Source organism: Protobothrops mucrosquamatus, unplaced genomic scaffold, assembly GCF_001527695.2.
Source record: "Protobothrops mucrosquamatus isolate PMUCROS unplaced genomic scaffold, P.Mucros_1.0 scaffold640, whole genome shotgun sequence".
Taxonomy (NCBI): Eukaryota; Metazoa; Chordata; class Lepidosauria; order Squamata; family Viperidae; genus Protobothrops; species Protobothrops mucrosquamatus.
Genome location: NW_015386932.1, coordinates 425,208 through 443,334, shown reverse-complemented (window position 1 = coordinate 443,334; position 18,127 = coordinate 425,208). Strand labels below are relative to the sequence as shown.

General features: G+C 47.4%; 3 protein-coding genes across 3 annotated transcripts; 1 reads left to right on the top strand and 2 right to left on the bottom strand.

Moving 5' to 3' along the window:
• Positions 1 to 3,627: 3,627 nt before the first annotated feature.
• On the bottom strand, positions 3,628 to 7,793 carry GID4 (GID complex subunit 4 homolog). The gene is made up of 6 exons (XM_015817845.1): positions 7,584 to 7,793; positions 5,401 to 5,460; positions 5,155 to 5,262; positions 4,747 to 4,848; positions 4,231 to 4,361; positions 3,628 to 3,691 (listed from the first exon to the last, which is right to left on the bottom strand). The coding sequence occupies exons 1-6, from the start codon at positions 7,770 to 7,772 to the stop codon at positions 3,628 to 3,630; spliced, it is 654 nt and encodes a 217-aa protein (XP_015673331.1). The 5' UTR covers positions 7,773 to 7,793.
• Positions 7,794 to 8,214: 421 nt separating this feature from the next.
• On the top strand, positions 8,215 to 11,471 carry ATPAF2 (ATP synthase mitochondrial F1 complex assembly factor 2). The gene is made up of 8 exons (XM_015817833.1): positions 8,215 to 8,332; positions 8,656 to 8,700; positions 9,236 to 9,381; positions 9,907 to 10,004; positions 10,149 to 10,229; positions 10,329 to 10,441; positions 10,709 to 10,824; positions 11,300 to 11,471. Exons 1-8 carry the CDS (start codon positions 8,215 to 8,217, stop codon positions 11,435 to 11,437), a joined length of 855 nt encoding a protein of 284 aa, XP_015673319.1. The 3' UTR covers positions 11,438 to 11,471.
• Positions 11,472 to 12,228: 757 nt separating this feature from the next.
• Positions 12,229 to 18,058, bottom strand: DRC3 (dynein regulatory complex subunit 3). Its single transcript, XM_015817815.1, has 12 exons — positions 17,870 to 18,058; positions 17,064 to 17,180; positions 16,350 to 16,516; positions 15,670 to 15,816; positions 15,417 to 15,536; positions 14,796 to 14,908; positions 14,063 to 14,237; positions 13,848 to 13,979; positions 13,208 to 13,278; positions 12,859 to 12,982; positions 12,588 to 12,719; positions 12,229 to 12,365 (listed from the first exon to the last, which is right to left on the bottom strand). The coding sequence occupies exons 1-12, from the start codon at positions 18,027 to 18,029 to the stop codon at positions 12,258 to 12,260; spliced, it is 1,566 nt and encodes a 521-aa protein (XP_015673301.1). The 5' UTR covers positions 18,030 to 18,058; the 3' UTR covers positions 12,229 to 12,257.
• Between the last annotated feature and the right edge of the window lie 69 nt (positions 18,059 to 18,127).

The following is an 18,127-nucleotide window of genomic DNA, read 5'->3' as shown; positions in this document are numbered from 1 at the left end:
ACTGAGTGGCATCCACCCTGCCAAAGATGGAAATACTGATGTTCTATAATCTTCTCTGCCCAGGGAAAACAATTAGAATGGTCCAGATGGGTTCTGAGCCTTTTGGAAAATATCGCTTAAGAATGGTGAGCCTAATTCAGCTGGGCAACCTGTGAAACAGGGATAAAATAAAGAAAAGAGCACACATGGATACCTTTTAAATACACATTCTTTTATTTGGGACACTGATAACTCTGGAAGAAAAAAACCCCACAGTCTCTTTTCTGCAATTCATCTATAAATACTCTTTAATACTCTGATTAACTTTATAAAATCCTTTCTATACATTTTGGAAGATCCCATCCTTGAAGTCCTCTTTGACAAGCTGTGTCCGGTTTTCTCAACAAACCCAGAGGCAACAGCTCTTCAGTTTAATGGCGATGGAGAGAATTAAAGACAAGCCTTTGGGGGGGGGGGGAGAGAAGGCTATTTTTCAAAAGAAAAGTTGCTTCCCGCACACCAACTTAATTCCCACCTATTTCATCTCAAGCGCAAGCATGTTAGTGCACCAACGCAGGGTCCTATGGCAAAAGCGAGCGCAACCAAGAGTTTGTCCTGCAAAGTGTGGACAGGACTAGCCTCACTTTCACCCTGCATGCTACAGGGGAGGTGCTGAAATATAGAGGCAACTTATCACACACACACACACACACACACACTGTAAATTCTCAATTTTTCCCTGGCCAGCCCTTTCAAGATCACTTCTACCATAAACGTTTAATTCTTTTAAGTTTCACTGTTCAGCCTCATTGGCGGCAGCGGCTCTGGAAAACACTTTTAACTCAGCTTCCCCTGGCAAGCTGTGACCCTTCAACCATTTTTTCCCCCCTGCTCCAAAGGTTATAGGAAAGTTGTCACTTTGCACCTGGGACAGGTAGGTATGGTGCCTATCCACCTACAGGCACAACTACTTCTCCACAAGAGGCTGTATTTGCCCAGAAACAGGAGTGGGAGAAGCAGAAGGGAGGGAGCTGTGATTTTTAAGAGAGGAAAGAGGCTTTGGGAATTTCGTAGGATGCTCTTCTTATCTTTGTGGCTGGGTGTGAATGTATTGCATGAGGGCTAAATGGGTTTTCTGCCCGACTGATGGAAAAGCTTGGTTTGAAGCTGGCATGCTCTGACATCCACGCACTCCCACCGAGTTAAACAATTAGGCTCTGCAAACGCACACCCAGCGCTCACCAGGGGGTGTCCAATCTTGGCAACTTTAAGACCAGGGGGGGGGGACTTCCAGAATTCCCCAGCCAGCCACAGGTCTGAAACTTGCCAAGGATGGACACCTCTGCTTTACACTGTGGCTAAGGCAGTGACGGCGAACCTTTCAGAGACCGAGTGCCCAAACTGCAACCCAAAATCCACTTATGCATTGTCGAGTGCCGGGTGGGCGTGGCCCATTGGGTGGGCATGGCTGCGGTGATAACAGCAGACTGGGTGGGACTAAAAAGTTCAATCAATCAATTCCAACTTTGCAAGATCTTTTTTTTTCCTGCGAGAAATTGAAATTGACTGATTGATCCTTTTTTTTTTTTTTGCACACGGTGGCGGAGGCCTAAAGCAAAAAGGTTTTATAAAACCCAGCTGAAGGCCTAGGATTGGGACGAGGGCGCGCGTGCCCACAGAGAGGGCTGAGTGCCACCTCTGGCACCCGTGCCATAGGTTCGCCACCACGGGGCTAAGGGAAGCAAAGAGCCCACCTTAAAACGCACAGCTACCTTGTGACGAAGTATACGGTATAGGGTAGGCTGGTGGTTATTCTTTTAAGTAGTCTATGTCTTAACAAGCCAAATTCTGATTTATTTATATATATATATTTTAAAAAAGTAGGGTTCTGCAACCCACATGCCTAAATAGAGTTTTATCTTCTTTTCCATCATTTATTCCAGCTTGGCTCGCTATCAGGAAGAACAAAGAGCCAGAGAGAAGACACTGCCCCAACCTATCACTTTCAAGTTCTTTTTTTCAGCAATCTGTTTCGCAAGCGACAACACTTTTTGACCCCATCATTCAAGGCAGCTAAAACTGGGAAGCAAATTCCATACATCAAGAGCGCAACCTGTCGTTTTTATTCCCTCCCCCTCCCCAAGACTGTGGCACACACACACAGTGCTGGAGACAAGAGAAATTCTTCCTCCACCCAATGACCGCCACTATGAGCGCTTCTGATCCTGCCACACAGGAAGGCCGAGCCTCAAAGAGAACGCAACCACAACCTGTAATCTTTGGCCACTGGGGACGTTCTGTCCCTGTCCATTGCCAGACACTGCAAAGTCCAAGGCACCTGCGGGAGAGACAGGAGGGCGGGGGGTGGATTCTAGGCGTTTTGAAGCAAGCAAACAAGCAAGGAGGACAGCATGCCCGGTTCACAAGCTGCATCGTGTCCCACCCACCCCCATCAACGATGCGGAGAAGCAAGTCGCAGAAGCCTCTCAAGGCCCTAGGAAACAGGACAGCCACTTTTATACTATCACAACATGCATGAGGTTTGGCGCAGAGGCCTTAAGTCACTGAACATTTTAAAGCCTCGGGAGACCAGTTTATTCGGGGGGGGGGGGGGAGGAAGGTTTGATAAAGTCCGAGCGAACATCAATCGTTTTCTGCAGGGTAAACCCGGCGCGCACGTCAGAAGCGCAATTTGCACACCATCACCCAGCGCTTCCTTCGTGAGGAGTTGGCGGCAACACTGTGAGATAATTACAGAAAGAGAGCTCACCACCATCAATCAATGTGAGCTTGCACTCATTTTCACCAGGAGGAGGAAAAAAAATATATTAAAAAAGCAGCCATTGTAAAATATCATGAAGAATAAATTTGTGCACGTTACCACACAAGTCTTTGAGCCAGCGGTGAGGAAGTGGGCCATAAAAACACCTCACTTTAAAGAAGTCCTTAAACATTTTCCATTTAATGTTGCAAATTCTGCATCAGCGTTAAGTAGCTTTCCTGCCACTGCAGGTTGCTTTAAGCTGGCGCTGCTGGGACTGGCTAGCAAGGAAGTTTAGCCTTGTAAACCAGCAGGAGCAGATTACTCCTCCCACCCCAGCCAGGCCCGGCTTCCTTCGACCAACTGCTTCCTTAGCAAACACTGCAGTTGTGGGCCAGACACACCAACCTCAAGTAGTGCTTAGACCAGACAGGCCCCTTCCCCCCCCGTTCTGGAGGAACCCCTACACAGAGCCGAGGAGGAAGCAACATAAGCAGGAAGCAACTTATGTTCTCTTCTATTCCAAGGAGATCTGGGGAGACGTGGACATTTCCTCCCCACAAAAGGAGCAGAGGGAAAGGATTGTCAGCGATCCCGAGAGGCGAGCTTTTCAAGAAAAGGGCGTTGAACGGTAGCCTTGAGGCCAGGCTACGGAATCAGGTTGGCCACGCAGCTGGAAGAAGGATCAGGCTCCGGCAGTCCCGTGGATTCCCCTTCGTGCTTTCAGGCCGGTCCAGATGCCTGCAAGAGGGGAGCCTGGTGTCTTCTGTCCTGACTGAGACATCCCCGTTGTCTGAATAGAAGATGCCCCCTCGCACTCGCCTCCTCCTCTCTCCCCACCCCCCGGCCTCACTGGCCATCTCTTGGTGAAGCTCTTGGCATCCCTGTCACCGGAATTCGTAAATGGGCGCGCTGTACTCAGGGACGTGAGTCAGATTCAGAGATTGATACCTGGGGGAAGCAAGGAAAACAGGCTGAGCAGAACAAACCTGGCTGATTCTGCAGCACGGCAACGGGTTTCCAAGGCTGTAACGACCGGGAACTGCAGTCTCGCAGCATCAGAGAGCCCTGGTGGCGCAGTGGTCAGAATGCAGTATTGCAGGCTAACTCTGCCCACCGCCAAGAGTTTGATCCTGATGGGGCTCAAGGTTGACTCAGCCTTCCATCCTTCTGAGGTCAGTAAAATGAGGACCCAGATTGTAGGGGGCAACATGCTGACTCTGTAAACCGCTTAGAGAGGGTAGTAAAGCACTGTGAAGTGGTATATAAGTGTCAGTGCTGTTGTTATCAGATTATGGGTCCAGATGGCCCTCGGCAGCAAACTACTGGCCTTGACCCGGATGTGATCTGGACCCGCCAGGTGGACAAAATAAATTCATTTGTATCTCAATACATTAGTCACCCAAGCACAGCAAACAGGCAGGATGGTGTTCCTTACAACCTGGTCTTGGGCGAGGAAGGGTTCAATTTCCCCTCATTCCCCGTCTTACCATTCTGAACTCCTGTGATAGTAATAGCCCTCTATACATGCTGCAGACTTCTGAAAGCATATGTAATAAAACCCAGCGAAGGATGCCCCGCTGATGTCTTTAATGGTGTGATCTGGGACGAGGAATTGCTCCTGCACAAAAATGAGACACACAAAGACAGGGAAAGCTACAAGGTGATCTTTTAAGGAAATTAAAATTCTTTCATGTACTATTATACATGAAATAAACATGCTGAACCGAATCCCACTTTGGAGCAGTGTTTCTCAACTTTGGCAATTTTAAGATGTGTGGACCCAGAATTCCCCAGCTAGCCTGAGAAACTCCCAATTTTGGGAGTTGAAATCTTAAAAGTTGCTAAGGCTGAGAGAAACACTACTGCACAGATTGCTGGGGGGAGCAAATAAAAGTAACTTTACTTTTCTTAGATTAAGGGGAAGGGATTTAAATCCAAGTTTAGCCCCTTACCACCCAGAGCCCTCATAAGGCACCCTGTGGAGCTGTGCTCAAACAACTTACTTTCCACCTCATGAAGACAAAGTCGTCATTCTTCAGATCCTCATAATCAAAATCATCAGAGTTAAATGTTTTTGCGAACTGGTAGAATGCTGGGAACTTCCCCTAGGAGAAAAGGGGAGACACATCACTGATGCCCTTGACAATCCTGGGCCGATTTAAGAGCACACACATTCCAAAGCAAATATTATCCCAGGTTCTCACTGAGTTGGGACACCGTGCTGCAAACACCCAGGAAATGCTCCTTCTTCCCCAAAATGTGACCTTGCATGGAAAGCTAGCAAGTCAGGGAGAAGTCTCCACGAATCCTACTTCCACAACACCTCCTGCGTAAAATAGCTCTTGTATCTCTCAGTCCCTGCCCATAGGCAGGGGGGCCCAGGCTAGTGAAATCAAAGGCAAGGGACTCACCCAATGTTTACGATCCACGTCTTCATCTGCGTCCCATTTCCGGGTTAAAAACGGATGCTTTTTACTGATTATTTCTCCTTCAAAGAAAGTCGTAAGTGTTGGATACTCCTGCGAGTAAAGGAGTGAAGTGGGGGCATGATGAACATACAGAAGAAATCCAGGATTATTTCCCCCCTCTACTTTCCTAAATGCGCGTGGGCATTGAAGAACGCCTCCAGAATGACACAGTCTGCTCCAGACACATACCTCAGTAAGGCCTTTAATCTTCAAATATCCGCAGAGATAGGAGTTATCCATGTCAACATGCTGGAAAACAAAAGGAAAACCATCCAAAGATCAGGGCCTGAGGCTGGAACAAACAGATCAAACCACCAAGAGAATCTTCCTCTGCAACTGAGAAACAAGCAAGATGCCCTGAGCTTCAATTAAAACGGGACCAAAAACAATGTTAACACACTTTTGCTACATTCTCTGAACTTTCATCCTTCTGAAAAAGTCAATGTTTCAAGAAGCTACAGCAGCACTGAAAACAGCCTTGTTCTCTCAATTCCTGAACCACATTTTGACCACCGACACCCTTCGTCAAGACAGTTCAGGAAAAGAGCCGGCACCCATGTGTGCATTCCACGTTCTTCCGTCTAGCCTGCAACTCTCTTCGTCTTGAGCGTCCTCATTCCCATTCCAAGTTTCCAGCCCCTTCTGTCAAAGACAAAAGCCCCATCAGATTCCTCTTTGCCTTTTCTAGCCTCCTTGGCTCAAGCAGTCACAGGCCTCAACCTTTCCACGCATCAAGGTGGTCCTGAAAGCAAAGCCCCCAGATTTACCCATCTGCTTTATCTGCTTAGAAAGAACTCGCGAGAATAGTTTGGAAAAGAAAATGTGGCTTCAACCCTCTCGTTCATTTCAAAGGTCTCTTTCATAGGGTCACCTGGAAAGAATTTTGCCAGGTTGTCAAATATAGCCCAGGAAGCAAAAGCAGAATAATGACCAGCAGATGCTATTCGGGGCTCCTGACCTTTATGACTAATAGAGGGTAAGTCAGATTACAGAGGAAACAATGCAGGTCTGGTTCTAAAAACTGCCTGGATGTTGGATGGAAGTTGTCCAAGGACACAGGAGTCTTTGGAGACACAGCCCACGGGTGGCCTGGGTATAAAAGAACAAACTCTGCTGGACTGACCAGAGTTCTCTGCGAGCTAACATTTTATTTCCAAGATTGGGCAGCCAGAAGACCATGGTTGGCTCCTTTGGGGTCTGACAGCTGGGACCAAGACCCTCGTGCAAATAGGTTCCCAAGGCATCACATCCAAAGAGACCTCTGAAATTACTAGCAAACCTATTTTACTGACATAAAGGTGCGCTGAAGGCTACAACATCTCCCAAATACCAGCCCTGATAGCAGCAGAAAGATCTAAAGCTCTGAAAAATCTAAAGCTCCGGAGGCGGTCAAACACCTTCCTTCCCCAAAAGGTGAGCTCACCTACTGAGCCCCAAATGCTCAATTCAGTGTTAAGCAAGGACGAAACAACCGGCCTCCTGAAAGTCAAGCCTTCTCCGGTTCTGTTCTTTCTTTCTCAGTGGGATGCCTGGCAATGCTTATTTCTTTTCTTTTATTTCATTGATAGGATTTACACAGCCCCACCACCTCTCTCACGCAAAGGTCCTAGGGAGCTCACAGCAAGGAGAGTTGCAGGCTAGACGACAAGGATCAAAAGCCCCGCATCATTTATCTCCTCTCCTGGTGCCAGAGCAATCATCCCCATGGCTCAGCCTCCACCCCAGCCCAATGCCTGGGGAGAAGGCTCGAAGGGCAGGAGCCCCTCGGATCCCTGGGCTGCTCCAAAGGGCTGCTCCAAGGCCCCATCAGGCAGCAGATTTCCAGGGAGGGAACCGGGAGCCACCCCATCTAAGCTAGCAGGAGCCCCTCCCCTCTCCCCCCTTCTGCACCTGCCAGCTTGGCAGAAGGACTTGCAGGGCACACCTGGATGCCTTTGAAGGGGGGGGGTCCCTGGGTCTTCCCTCCAGGCTTCGCTCCCGCCCTGCAGCCCCCAACCCCGGGGGTCTTTGCAGCCCACGGTTCTTGCAAATCCCAGCAAAATTGGGGCGGAGGGGGAGGAGATGCCAGGAGCGAGGAGCGGGCGAGGGGCTCTTCTTGGAAGGGGACCTTCTAACCCCCTCGCCCCCCTTCCTCTGAGGGGGGAGTCCGCGTCCAGGGAGCCCCTTCGCCCCCCTCCCCGAAAGGGAAAAGGACCCATCCGCGGCCTGAATGCCCTGGGCGGGGGTGGGGGGAGAGAAGACACCCCTTTTCTTCGCCACCCCCTCCTCTTCCTCCCGGGACTACAGAGCGCATCCTCCTCGGGCCAAGGGGAAAGCCGCAGGCGCGGGGTGGGGGGGTCGCCGTGGAGGATGGGTCCGGTGCTCCCGCTCACCTGCACCACCACCTCCACCTCGTAGGCGTTGCCCTTGGAGCGCTGCTGCCCGCGGAACTTGGCGCCGCTGTAGAGGCGGCTGGTGCTGACGCCGGGCTGCGCCGTGTTGATGGGCGGCGGCGGCTCCAGGCGGGCGGCGGCTCCCGGGGCCGGCTCCGGCGGGCAGCGGCAGGAGCTCCGTACCGGCATCTCGGCCGGGTCGCCCGGCGCCAGCGCGACGCGGGCCGGCGGGCCNCCGGCCTCCCTGCCCGCCTCCCTGCCCGCCCGCAGCCCGGACGCCGTTCGCTGCGCCTCGGCTCCGGCCCGCTCCCCTCGCCGCCGCCGATTGGCTGCCCGCCGGGCCACGCCGCGTCCGATTGGCCGGCGCGGGTCACGTGCGCGGCGGGAGGGGGCGCCGCTTCCGCTGGGGACACGGCGCGGCGGAGGGGACAAATCGCGTTTGTGACGCCGATTGGCCGCGCGGCCACCTCTGACCCCGGCAAGATGGCGGCGCCCGGAGGGGCGGGACGGTTACCTCTGGGGAGGAGGAGAGCCGATTGAGAGAAGCCGCCGTTGGAGTCGCCGTCTTCCCGGGAGGGTCTCGGGGTCTCTGGGCGGCCGGCGTGGAGCTTCCGAAGGGCCGCTGCCCGGCATGTGGCGAGGGAGCCTCGGGCGGCTGCTTGGCAAGCGGCCCCTGGCGCCGGCTCGCCCCGCGCCCCGTCCGGAAGCTTCCCCCGCGCCCTTCAGGCGGCCTTACGCGGCCCAGGCAGGTGAGGCGGGGATTGTACGCCCTGTGACTTTATACCCTTTATTCCGGAAAGCTGGCTTTAGATTTACTCATATTTTTAAAAAGCTCGCTTTTGTCCTTTATTTGGGCAATCTGACTTTTACGGTAAAATACGGTACCGTTTGATGCAGAGTCTTTTACACCCAGGTGAAAACATGGAAATTTAATTGTCTTTTAAAAAATAAATTAATGAATGCAATTTGATTTAGACATTTTTATTTGAATGGTGCCTAATTATGCTTCAATTTATTTGGATGGTGTCAATTAGGTATGTAGATTAACTATTTGTGTATTTTTGTCTTGCAGAAAGAAAAAGATTTTACCAAAATGTTAGCATCTCCCAAGGAGAAAGTGAGGACAATTTTACATTAAGCTATATTTGTTTATTTGGACCCATTTATGCTATTGAAAGATGCACTAGAGGAAAAGAAGGAGCTTTGTGGCCAAACAGGAAAATGAATCGATATCTTGCTTTATATTTTCTAAAATCCCACTTGCATCTGTGTGGTGAGCTGGAAATCCATGTTCAGTGCAGGATATTGCACTGTTATAAATGAACAAAACCACCAAAGTTTTAGGTAGTTCTCATAGTTATGAAAACCTTTGTTAATATGTCACTGTCATTGTCAAAGCCTAAGTATTTATATCTGATGTGGGCTTCTCAGCCTCCAGAATGCTCTTTGCAACCAATCTTGGAAGGTCTTCTTATGTTTTTAAAGGCAGTTTTACGAGTTTTAATGGCAAAGCTTGCCATCCTCATCCTTGCCCCTTTACTGAGGGGGCAGGAATAGGACAAATGTTTACCTCTTGAAGCTGAAGTACAGCAAAATAAAAGCAAGTTACAGCACGGCAATATTTAGTGCCACAGTCTCTTCTTTCTCTTCAGGTGGCTTTGAAATCAACTTGGACAGCCGGAAGCTGAAAACTCCCCAAGCTAAGCTCTTCACGGTGCCCAGCGAACCTCTGGCTTTGGCTGTGGCAACCGAGTGGGACGCCCAGCAGGACACTATCAAGTTCTATGCTATGCACCTGGTGCGTGAAAGGAAGGGGCCAGCCGAGCAAATGGAGATTTGGAACCACAGTCAGTTGGGTCTCTTTGAATAAAATAGAACCAAGGTTACTGAAACTACAGTTACATTAGGAAAAAGCGGGCTGTATTTACAAAAGCTGATTTGGTAAATTATTTAGGTAATAATGAACTGCTTTCTACAGTCACCATGTTAAAAAACAACAGTAAAAACAAAGAATTTGGCACATTAGACCCCCCCCCCAAAGAAAGCTCAATCCTTTAGCCCAATTTTGTGTGATTTTTTTTCTATTTACAACAAAACTGTTTATACTTTTGGCAAAGACAAATATGTAAATTATGAAAAGTTGGTAGACCAAATTTGATGAAAATTCTGGGTCTGTATTAAAATCATGTGTAAGATGCAAATTGGCACAGCCAGTGACAGAGGGAACATTTGCACAAGAAATTTGGTGCTTTTTGTTCAGACATGTAGATTCTAATAGCTTAGAGTTCGAGGTCTGGATTGCTAAAACTGCTTTGTTTTTTAGACCAACTTGTGCAACACAGCTTTGGACAACCCATTGCAGCGAAGCAAAGATCAGCTCATCCAGGCAGCTCTGAAGTTTTTGGAGACAGATACTATCTGGTAGGCATTCATTTTGGCTTCTAGGTTATATTTAAGGTTGGAAATTTGAAGACTTCCTTGTGGTGTAAGGTTTAGGTCATCCAAGAAGAGCTACGGGTAATTGGGCCAGTCATCTCACAGGGATGTTGTTTCCTGGATTTTTAGCTACCGGGTGGAGGAGCCACCAGCCTTGGTAGAACTGCAGAAGAATGAATGGGACCCAGTAATTGAGTGGGCTGAGAAAAGGTAAGTCTAAGCAGTGAGTCAGTGCCAGAGTAATTGGATTCTGACTTTGTTTCCTCCGTGCTCGGAGACTGATGTATCGAAACTCCATTCCATCTCCAGATACGATGTTGTGATTGGCTCTTCAACAAGCATAATGGCTTCTACCCTTCCACAAAGCACAAAGGACACCTTCATTAGCCACCTCGCTTCATATAACAGTTGGGCCCTTCAAGGTACGTTGCATAACATCCTGGGATCTGGTGGATTTCAGACTGTATTGGATTAAAACCTTCTTCATTCCTTTCTACGTGGTGGTGGTGCTGATTGAGAAGGGGCCATTAATGGACCTTTCGCTTTTTAAATTGAATTTTTTAGCCAACTGTTCTAACCTCGAAGCATAGAAGAATATACTTTATAAGAGAAAGTGACAATTGTTCTCCTTCTTTTATGAACACATTAAACTAGTTTGTTATTAAATCTTACAGTATTTTGCTCACCAGGCATAGAATACATGATAACACAGCTGAAGTCTCTGATTCTTTCAATGAGCCTAGTTGACAAACATTTAACGGTTGAACAAGCTGTCCTTCTATCTCGGCTGGAAGAGGAATATCAGGTAAACCTTACAATGTAACAGGTTTTATACATTCCTACATGTGGATTAAGACAACGTGCTCAGCAGTATTGTGGCTGTTTCGTTTTGGCTCATCTGTAGTGGAAACCTTTTGTTTTCTAAGCTGTGTCTTATGGCTTTGTCTCCTGTGTGAATCTGGGGTTATTCATGGTATCATAGCTGAGGATACTGCTGTGATCAGTAAACAGAGCCATTATTGGATCTAAATGGAGGTCAGGAACTTCCAAACTGAACAGGGCTTTAGTTAAGGAATATCCCTCAGGATATAAGTAAACTGTTCCTCTTCCTGGAAGAATCAGCCAAACATCTTGAACCTGCCTCTGGGGAAGTTCGAAGCGTTTGGTTGATTTTTCCACGAAGAGGAACAATTTACTTATGGTTACGTATGGTTAGCCCCGAGTCCTGCAGTGGAAAGCAAGAGCTGCAGTTTTATTTGTTTTTCTCTCTGTTGCTCTAGATTCAGCACTGGGGGAACGTGGAGTGGGCCCATGACTACGACAGGTATGACTTGCTGGCCCGCACAGCTGCTGCCACCCTTTTTGTCCACCTTTGCTTAGAAAACTCCACCGTCAAACACAAGCTGCTTCAGCACTGAGGAACTGGGATACCAAAGAAAGGGGCGCGGCAGTCTGGATGAACCTGAAGAAGATTCAGGTGGAATGGGTGATGGAGAGGAGCTGGGAGCGTGGCTGGGCCACAGAGTTTGAGATGGGACTCTCCTCTCCCATTCTCTTGGAGGCTGATTCTCCCTGGAAGTTTTTGGGAAGGCTTCCCATCCATCTCACCTGGGCCGGCCTGATGAGGTGTTTCCCAGGTGCTGCATTTTGACTAGCAGGTAGACAGATTTCAAGAGCAGAGTGTTGGACTGCTCTATGAGCCTGCCAAAATGGATAGAAGGCCACATGCTGTGTCCTGGAGGACATGTAGCTAGAGGCGGTTAGAGGTGAGAATATATTACAGCAGTTGAGCACCTCTATTAAGATTGAAGACACTCTAGCTAGGAGATCCAACATGCCACCAATATCCCCTTTGGTGACCATAAAGATCCTACTCTCCCCCCTCCCCCCAATTAAATTTAAAAGGGATCATATTGCAAACCAACATGGCAGGATCCACTGCCACCTTTATTTTAAAGAACCGTCTCTTGACTCCAAATTAGTTCTATAAACTTTATTAGAAAATAAAAACCGGTGACTACAAGTGAGTACTTTGTTTGGAAGTATGCTTTGAAGACAGACAAAAATAATCTAATACATTTTGTTCTTTTTAAAAGAAAATATATCCATTTATACAATGGGATACATTCTTTGTATTCAATGGATTAGATTCAACCAGGAGACGGCCAGGCAGGTTCACAGCTGGTTGAAGAATCTAAATCCAGAAATGGAGTTTGCACACTTCAGGACTGAAAGCAGCTACTGCTCCAGGATGTCCAAGTTATCCAGCTCACTACGGACATGATCAATATAGTGATTGAGTTCTAGCACACGGTTTCGGTTTCGGTGAATTTCATCCTTGTGAACCTTCAGGGATTGAAAAACGAAGATGGGAAACCTGAAGAAGCTTCAATTCTTATTTATGATGCCTCTTTTGGTTTCTTAAGGTTAGCTAGGAGAACATTTCTGCTAGTTTTTTTCTTTCATGGCCAGCTCCGTTGAGGGTCATTAAGCATTCTAGGAGTCCTCCCTTTCTCAGGAATGGCTTTGTCTTTTGAGGAAAAGCTAATGCAAGGGATTTGCATTTACCTTTTCAATCAGATTATAAACCCGATTGTTAGCTTTGGTGATGATTTCATCTTCTCGGTTGTCAATCTTCAGCAGGTGAATATCATGGGAGGCGTTGACTGCATTGACAATGGTGTCTTTGTCGACAAAGAGCTGGAAGCAAAGCCATGGAGAAAAGGTCCTGAGGAGCCACTGATGGGTGTGTGTGTGGTGTCTAATGGCTGATCCAGAACAAGAGCATTCCGCCTCTTTTGCTCCCAGGGGAGTTATGGGAGGGGTAGGAGAAGCTTACCATGCGGACGTCATCCGGCATTTCCTCATCGTACTCGCTCTTCACTATCTTCTCCAGCGTGTTGATGGCTGTTTCTAAGAGCTTCTCGTGATGGTGGTTTTCAAGATCCCGGCATTGTGCCATCGTGCATCGGAAGGTTAAGAAAGAGAAAACAGGGCAGCCTTGCTCACTTCAGAGAATCGAAAAAAAAGCTTTGTTTTATGGTCACGAGAAGCACTTCCGAAACAAATCAAGGCAGGCCTGTGCATCTCTGGGTGACATACAATACATAAACCAGCTTGCTCGCAGCTTGAAGCATTTTTTCCCTCAATTACGACACCTGCTCACTCAGCAGCACTCAAAAGGATATAATCCTTGCTCGTTCTCTATAAAATTCGAGACAAGATCGGCGATGTTCCTTTCGAAATCTTTTATAACTTCCTTGGGGGAGAAAAAAAGACAGGTGGGAGGAATTTGAACCAAAGGAACTCCAAGACTTTTCACATTCCAATTGGCTCACAAGTTACATTTCTCCTGGTTTGCTGGCGTAGCTAGATGTGAAAAGTGGGGAGTGATAGGTATGGCATAAGAGCAGTGGTGGTGCAGTGGTTAGAATGCAGTATTGCAGGCTAATTCTGCTGACTGCCAGCAGTTCGATCCTGACTGGCTCAAGGTTGTGTTAGCCTTCTTTCCTTCCGAGGTCGGTAAAATGAGGACCCAGATGGTTGGGGGTGATGGGCTGACCCTGTAAACTGCTTAGAGAGGGCTGTAAAGCACTGTGAAGCGATATATAAGTCTAAGTGCTATTGATATAAGGCCATGAGTCTAGAAATGCTGATCATTTGCTGTTATGCTTAAGAATATAAGAAATGCTTAGCAGTCTTGCTCAGCAGGGTTGGAATGGAAACTGACTAGTTTTCCGTACTGTAGATCCCAATCTGCCAATCATGTTTAGTAGATCCCAACAGTCTTCAAGGGACGTCTTCCCCCCAAAATGTACATTGCCTTACCTCCAGTTGGTCAACCAGCTGCATCTCCAGAGACATCAACGTTTCATATAGCTTGGTGATTTCATCGTTGTACTCTATCAGCTTTAACTCGGCCATACGGGAGTCACTGAGGTTCTGAATTTCATCGACCGTCTACTTGTGGAAAATATTTTTCTTATGTCCCTATTCCTCCGTTAACAGGAAGAAAAGAGATTCTGGCGAGGAAGCTACCTTACCCCGTGGTGCTTCTTCTCAAAGTCGTGAATGATTCCGGTGCCCTGATCTTGATTGTCTTTCAGGGCTTCATTGAGGCACTCGTAGAAAATTGCAATCTCTTCCTCTCGCCTTTTGTGCTGCTGCAGGCCGTATTCAAAGAGCGTTTGGCAAATCTCTACAAATTTACTCTTGTAGGTGTGGTTGGAATCAAAGAAGCAAAAATTAAATTTAAAAAAAAGAAAAAGGTTGCTTCATGGCATGTCTAAGGCTGATTTCCTGCCGGGGTTGAAGTGGGAACCGGAGCTCCTGCCTCGAAGGCGTGAATCTGAATCGGTTCTCTGGGAATGGTCATAAACACCGGAGCAATTTCCCATGCTAGGCTTCTGGAATTCCCTGGGAAAAGTTGGGGGGGGGGGGTCATAGAACCATGCAAAAGCAGATTTTGGGGGAGCTTCTTGGATTTGAAATACATAGAAAATATAAGTCAGCCTGGAACCCTCCTGACATTATTCACTTTCTGCAGATCCCAACTGAGGATCTGGTCTGGAGCATGGAACAGGAGACAGTGAACTGGTTTAGTTGCCCTGGATGGTGCTACTTTAACACAGATTTTGAAATTCCTTCCCCTCAACATAGCTGGGTTTGCTTTTTGTTTGTTTAAAGTGTGACACTAGTCCTCATGACACCAGAGGACTCCCTCAAATCATATTTTCAAGACGCAACCCTCACTCTGTACGAAAACAGGAAGGATATCTCTCTAACAGCGCTGGAACGCCAGGAAGGTACATCAGCTTAGAAGCTTCAGGATCTTCTGCATACATGCTGTCGAAGAGATACGGTCCATCCAGATACTCCACGTAGGCAGACTTGGGAGAGAAACAACAAAAGTTAGTTCAAGGCTGCAAGGCTGTCTCTGTGTTGAGTCCTCGGGCAAAACAACTATGAAAAAAAGCAGACAACACACCAATGACCACATGCAAATCGCATGGGAAGTTTACACCTTGCAGTAAACTCACACCTTACACTAAAGTATGCTTTGGGGGATTTGATTTTAGCACAGCAGGATGTGTTGATTTGTAAATTAGGATCTGGGACTTAACCAGGATCACCCAGCTTGGCGTGTGAATCCAGCTGTGGCATTCCCCCCGGAGACTTTTCAGGTTTTATACTTCAGCATAGGGAACTGCGTTCCAGGGCGAAGCAAATGGCCCATGGATGATTTTTCCTTTCAAACATCGAAACAGACGCCTGTTGCTGACTCCGTTTCTGACTCAGTGATTTTAAAGGTCCCATTAAAACGTGGGGAGGCGGAAGGCATCCGGCAGCTTCTCCCCAGAGTCCCCGTGACCCACAGCCGCTGAGAGGGCAACATACCTTGTGGTATTCCACTTCCTTTTGCCTGGCCTCCCACTCCTTCTGCTTGGCCAAGGCCAGCGTTTCCCCGTGCCTCATCTCCTCTATGGCATACTGGTACTTCAGCACGGCCATCTCTCGCTGGCAGGAAGGAGAGACGGGAAGGACGCTCAGCTGAGTTCTGAGGTCACGCAAGCAAAATCTCCCCGAGGGAGTGGGGTGGCGGTGGGTCCTTGCCATCGCATCGGTTTATAATGCCTCTTGAGATTCTTACCATGTTTTCCTCCACCAGCCTGAAATCCAGGTACACGAGATTGGGCAGGTAAGCCGCAATGAACATGGCGTACACTTCATTGTCACACACTGGGTTCCCAGTGAGGTTGAGTGTGCGCAGGTTTTTGAATTTCCTGAGATAGATCACCTGCGGTAGATGGACAAAAAGGCCCAGGTAATCAAGAAGCCTGTATCTGATCAATAGAAATACCGTAATATTCACAAAAGACAAAAGAAGAAGAGAAGTATGGATTTTTGCTTCAGGAAGCTTCTGTTAAGAATATTTAATACTGTCTAGTGCTTGGGCCTGGAGGAATTTTATTCTCAGATTTTAATATTTCCAATACAAGTTCAACAATTTTTTTTTAAATATTGAGGTCCACAATATATTGTTATATTTCTCAAGTGGGTCAATCCAGACACATGCTGTAAAGTGCTTTCCACCCTTCGTATTTATTTAGCATTAAATAAATCCTAATTATTAAGGTCATCTATGGTAGCTTCCTTTGCCGGTGATTCATTATCTAGCCACGGATGTGTCATTGTCCCCGTATATCACCTTACCATAAAGGGGAAATCAGAAGAGGAGCAGCATGAACTAAAATATGTATTCTGAATTCAAAACCGACTAAATGCCCAAGAAATGGGTGCCAAAGATTCACACATGCTTCAAAACCTTACGTTTTCCAGGTTGTTGATATTATTATTTCCTATAGAAAAGACTTGGAGTTCTTGTAGCGTATCCAGATTCTCAATCCTGGAGATCCTGTTATTGTACAAACTAAGGTCCTGCAACTTAACCAACGCGTCTAAGCCTTCGATGAATTCAATATTGTTGAAGGACAAGTCTGTGGGAACAAGTTTGGAAAGTGTGAGTCCCACAAAGAAGCCATCAAACTTCTCCCAGATAAGACCTGCAAACCCACACAGCCATTTGTACGGACTGATGTTAAGAGGACTTAACAGCTCCTGAGAGAACAGCAAAAGCTGCCGAGAATCTGTTGAATGGGGCTGGGTATAGATCCAGTAAATAAGCAAATGAAATCACTGTTATCAGCCCTTCTCACATCAGATGTCCCCCCCCCCCAATGTGGATATCATCTGATCAGAAAGATAAAATAAGGGAGTACTGCACTAATCTCAATTCTACATAACAGGAAAAAGCAAAAACCATAAGTCATAGAGAAATAAAGCATATTATCTATTCAGGTCAAGATGGACCCGGCAGGGCAGGGCAGGGCAGGGCAAGCAGCCAAGTAGCAAAGATTCTGTTTGCGCTGACATTTGACATAATTTCAGATGGCCTTATTGACATGTAGAAACATCAGCTATGAAAGATATATATGCAGGATTGCACTTGCAGAGATTTATCTGATGTGGTTCTCCTTACCTTACCTAGCCAAACCAGATTAACCAGAGAGTCCAGTGCTTCTATCTTTTCAATAATATTGTTGTCGAGCTGCAATTTTGTGAGGTTGATGAACTCCCAAAGATTGTCGATCTTCAGGATATCTGAGACCACATGAGAAAGAAAAGAACTACTTGGTTCAAGTTGGCTCAAATATAGTCAATACACTAGCAGTATCAGGGTAGATACTAACCAAGACAAATCACAGTCCTGAACGTCAAACTCTCAGACTTCTAATTGTCTAAAAGACCCAATCTTGCCATATGATTACAGCAGGTCCGCACTGCACAACATTCACAAAGAACTGGGCAGATTCTTACCCAGGAAATAACTTATGATCTGACACCTGCAAAACAACGAAGCACGGAGAGCATCCCAACACATCTGCAGAACAAACAACCTCAGAGAGCATCCCAACACATCTGGAGGCCAACAGATTACAGAAGGATGGAGTAGAAAGAGAAGTGGGAAAGGTGTTATCAACAGACTAATTATGGACCGTCCAGTCAGTGTCAACTCTTCACTATCACATGGGTAGGCTTTCTCTCGTGCCCAACCTGGTCTTTCAGGCCTTCCAATACCAACCAAACTGTAGCTTAAGGTGGAGTTAGCAAAATAACTCCCCGAGTTATGCCCAATTATTCCAATCCTTTTCAGAAACCTCCTTAAATATGCAAGGTGAGCCACTAGATGTTCCTGTGGCAACTTGTAAACCATCAAAGCTTCATAGTGGAAAGCAGGCAGGGCCTTTTTTATTTAAAAAAGAGGGTCTCCTTGGGGCTCTGGCCCTTACTTCTAAAATCCAGTTGCAGGGCTTTGACCTCCTTGAAATTGATGCCTTCCTTCTTGGCCAGCTGGCCGGCGTCGTCCTGAGGGCCCTGCTCCTCCACCGCTTTCTGCAGCATCTCCTCATTGATCACGTTGGGCTCAATGCTGTCGTAGAAGCGACTCATGTTCGGGAGGCAGCCGGGCCGAGGCTAACCGGGTTCTGTCACTGGCCCTGAAAGGCAAGGAAAAGTGACCCCCAGAGCCGAGAGTTCCTGGCTCCCAG

Excerpts from the sequence above, each read along its gene's own strand:
- GID4 (XM_015817845.1), bottom strand. The coding sequence starts at position 7,772 with ATGCCGGTACGGAGCTCCTGCCGCTGCCCGCCGGAGCCGGCCCCGGGA. Across the intron at positions 4,849-5,154 it reads ACGTGGATCGTAAACATTGG|GGGAAGTTCCCAGCATTCTA; the intron begins GTGAGTCCCTTG and ends CTTTTCTCCTAG. Across the intron at positions 3,692-4,230 it reads TATCACAGGAGTTCAGAATG|GTATCAATCTCTGAATCTGA; the intron begins GTAAGACGGGGA and ends TGCTTCCCCCAG.
- ATPAF2 (XM_015817833.1), top strand. The coding sequence starts at position 8,215 with ATGTGGCGAGGGAGCCTCGGGCGGCTGCTTGGCAAGCGGCCCCTGGCG. Across the intron at positions 8,701-9,235 it reads TAGCATCTCCCAAGGAGAAA|GTGGCTTTGAAATCAACTTG; the intron begins GTGAGGACAATT and ends CTTTCTCTTCAG. Across the intron at positions 10,442-10,708 it reads TAACAGTTGGGCCCTTCAAG|GCATAGAATACATGATAACA; the intron begins GTACGTTGCATA and ends TTTGCTCACCAG.
- DRC3 (XM_015817815.1), bottom strand. The coding sequence starts at position 18,029 with ATGAGTCGCTTCTACGACAGCATTGAGCCCAACGTGATCAATGAGGAG. Across the intron at positions 14,909-15,416 it reads AGGAAGTGGAATACCACAAG|TCTGCCTACGTGGAGTATCT; the intron begins GTATGTTGCCCT and ends TTCTCTCCCAAG. Across the intron at positions 12,983-13,207 it reads ATAGAGAACGAGCAAGGATT|GATGGCACAATGCCGGGATC; the intron begins ATATCCTTTTGA and ends CTTCCGATGCAC.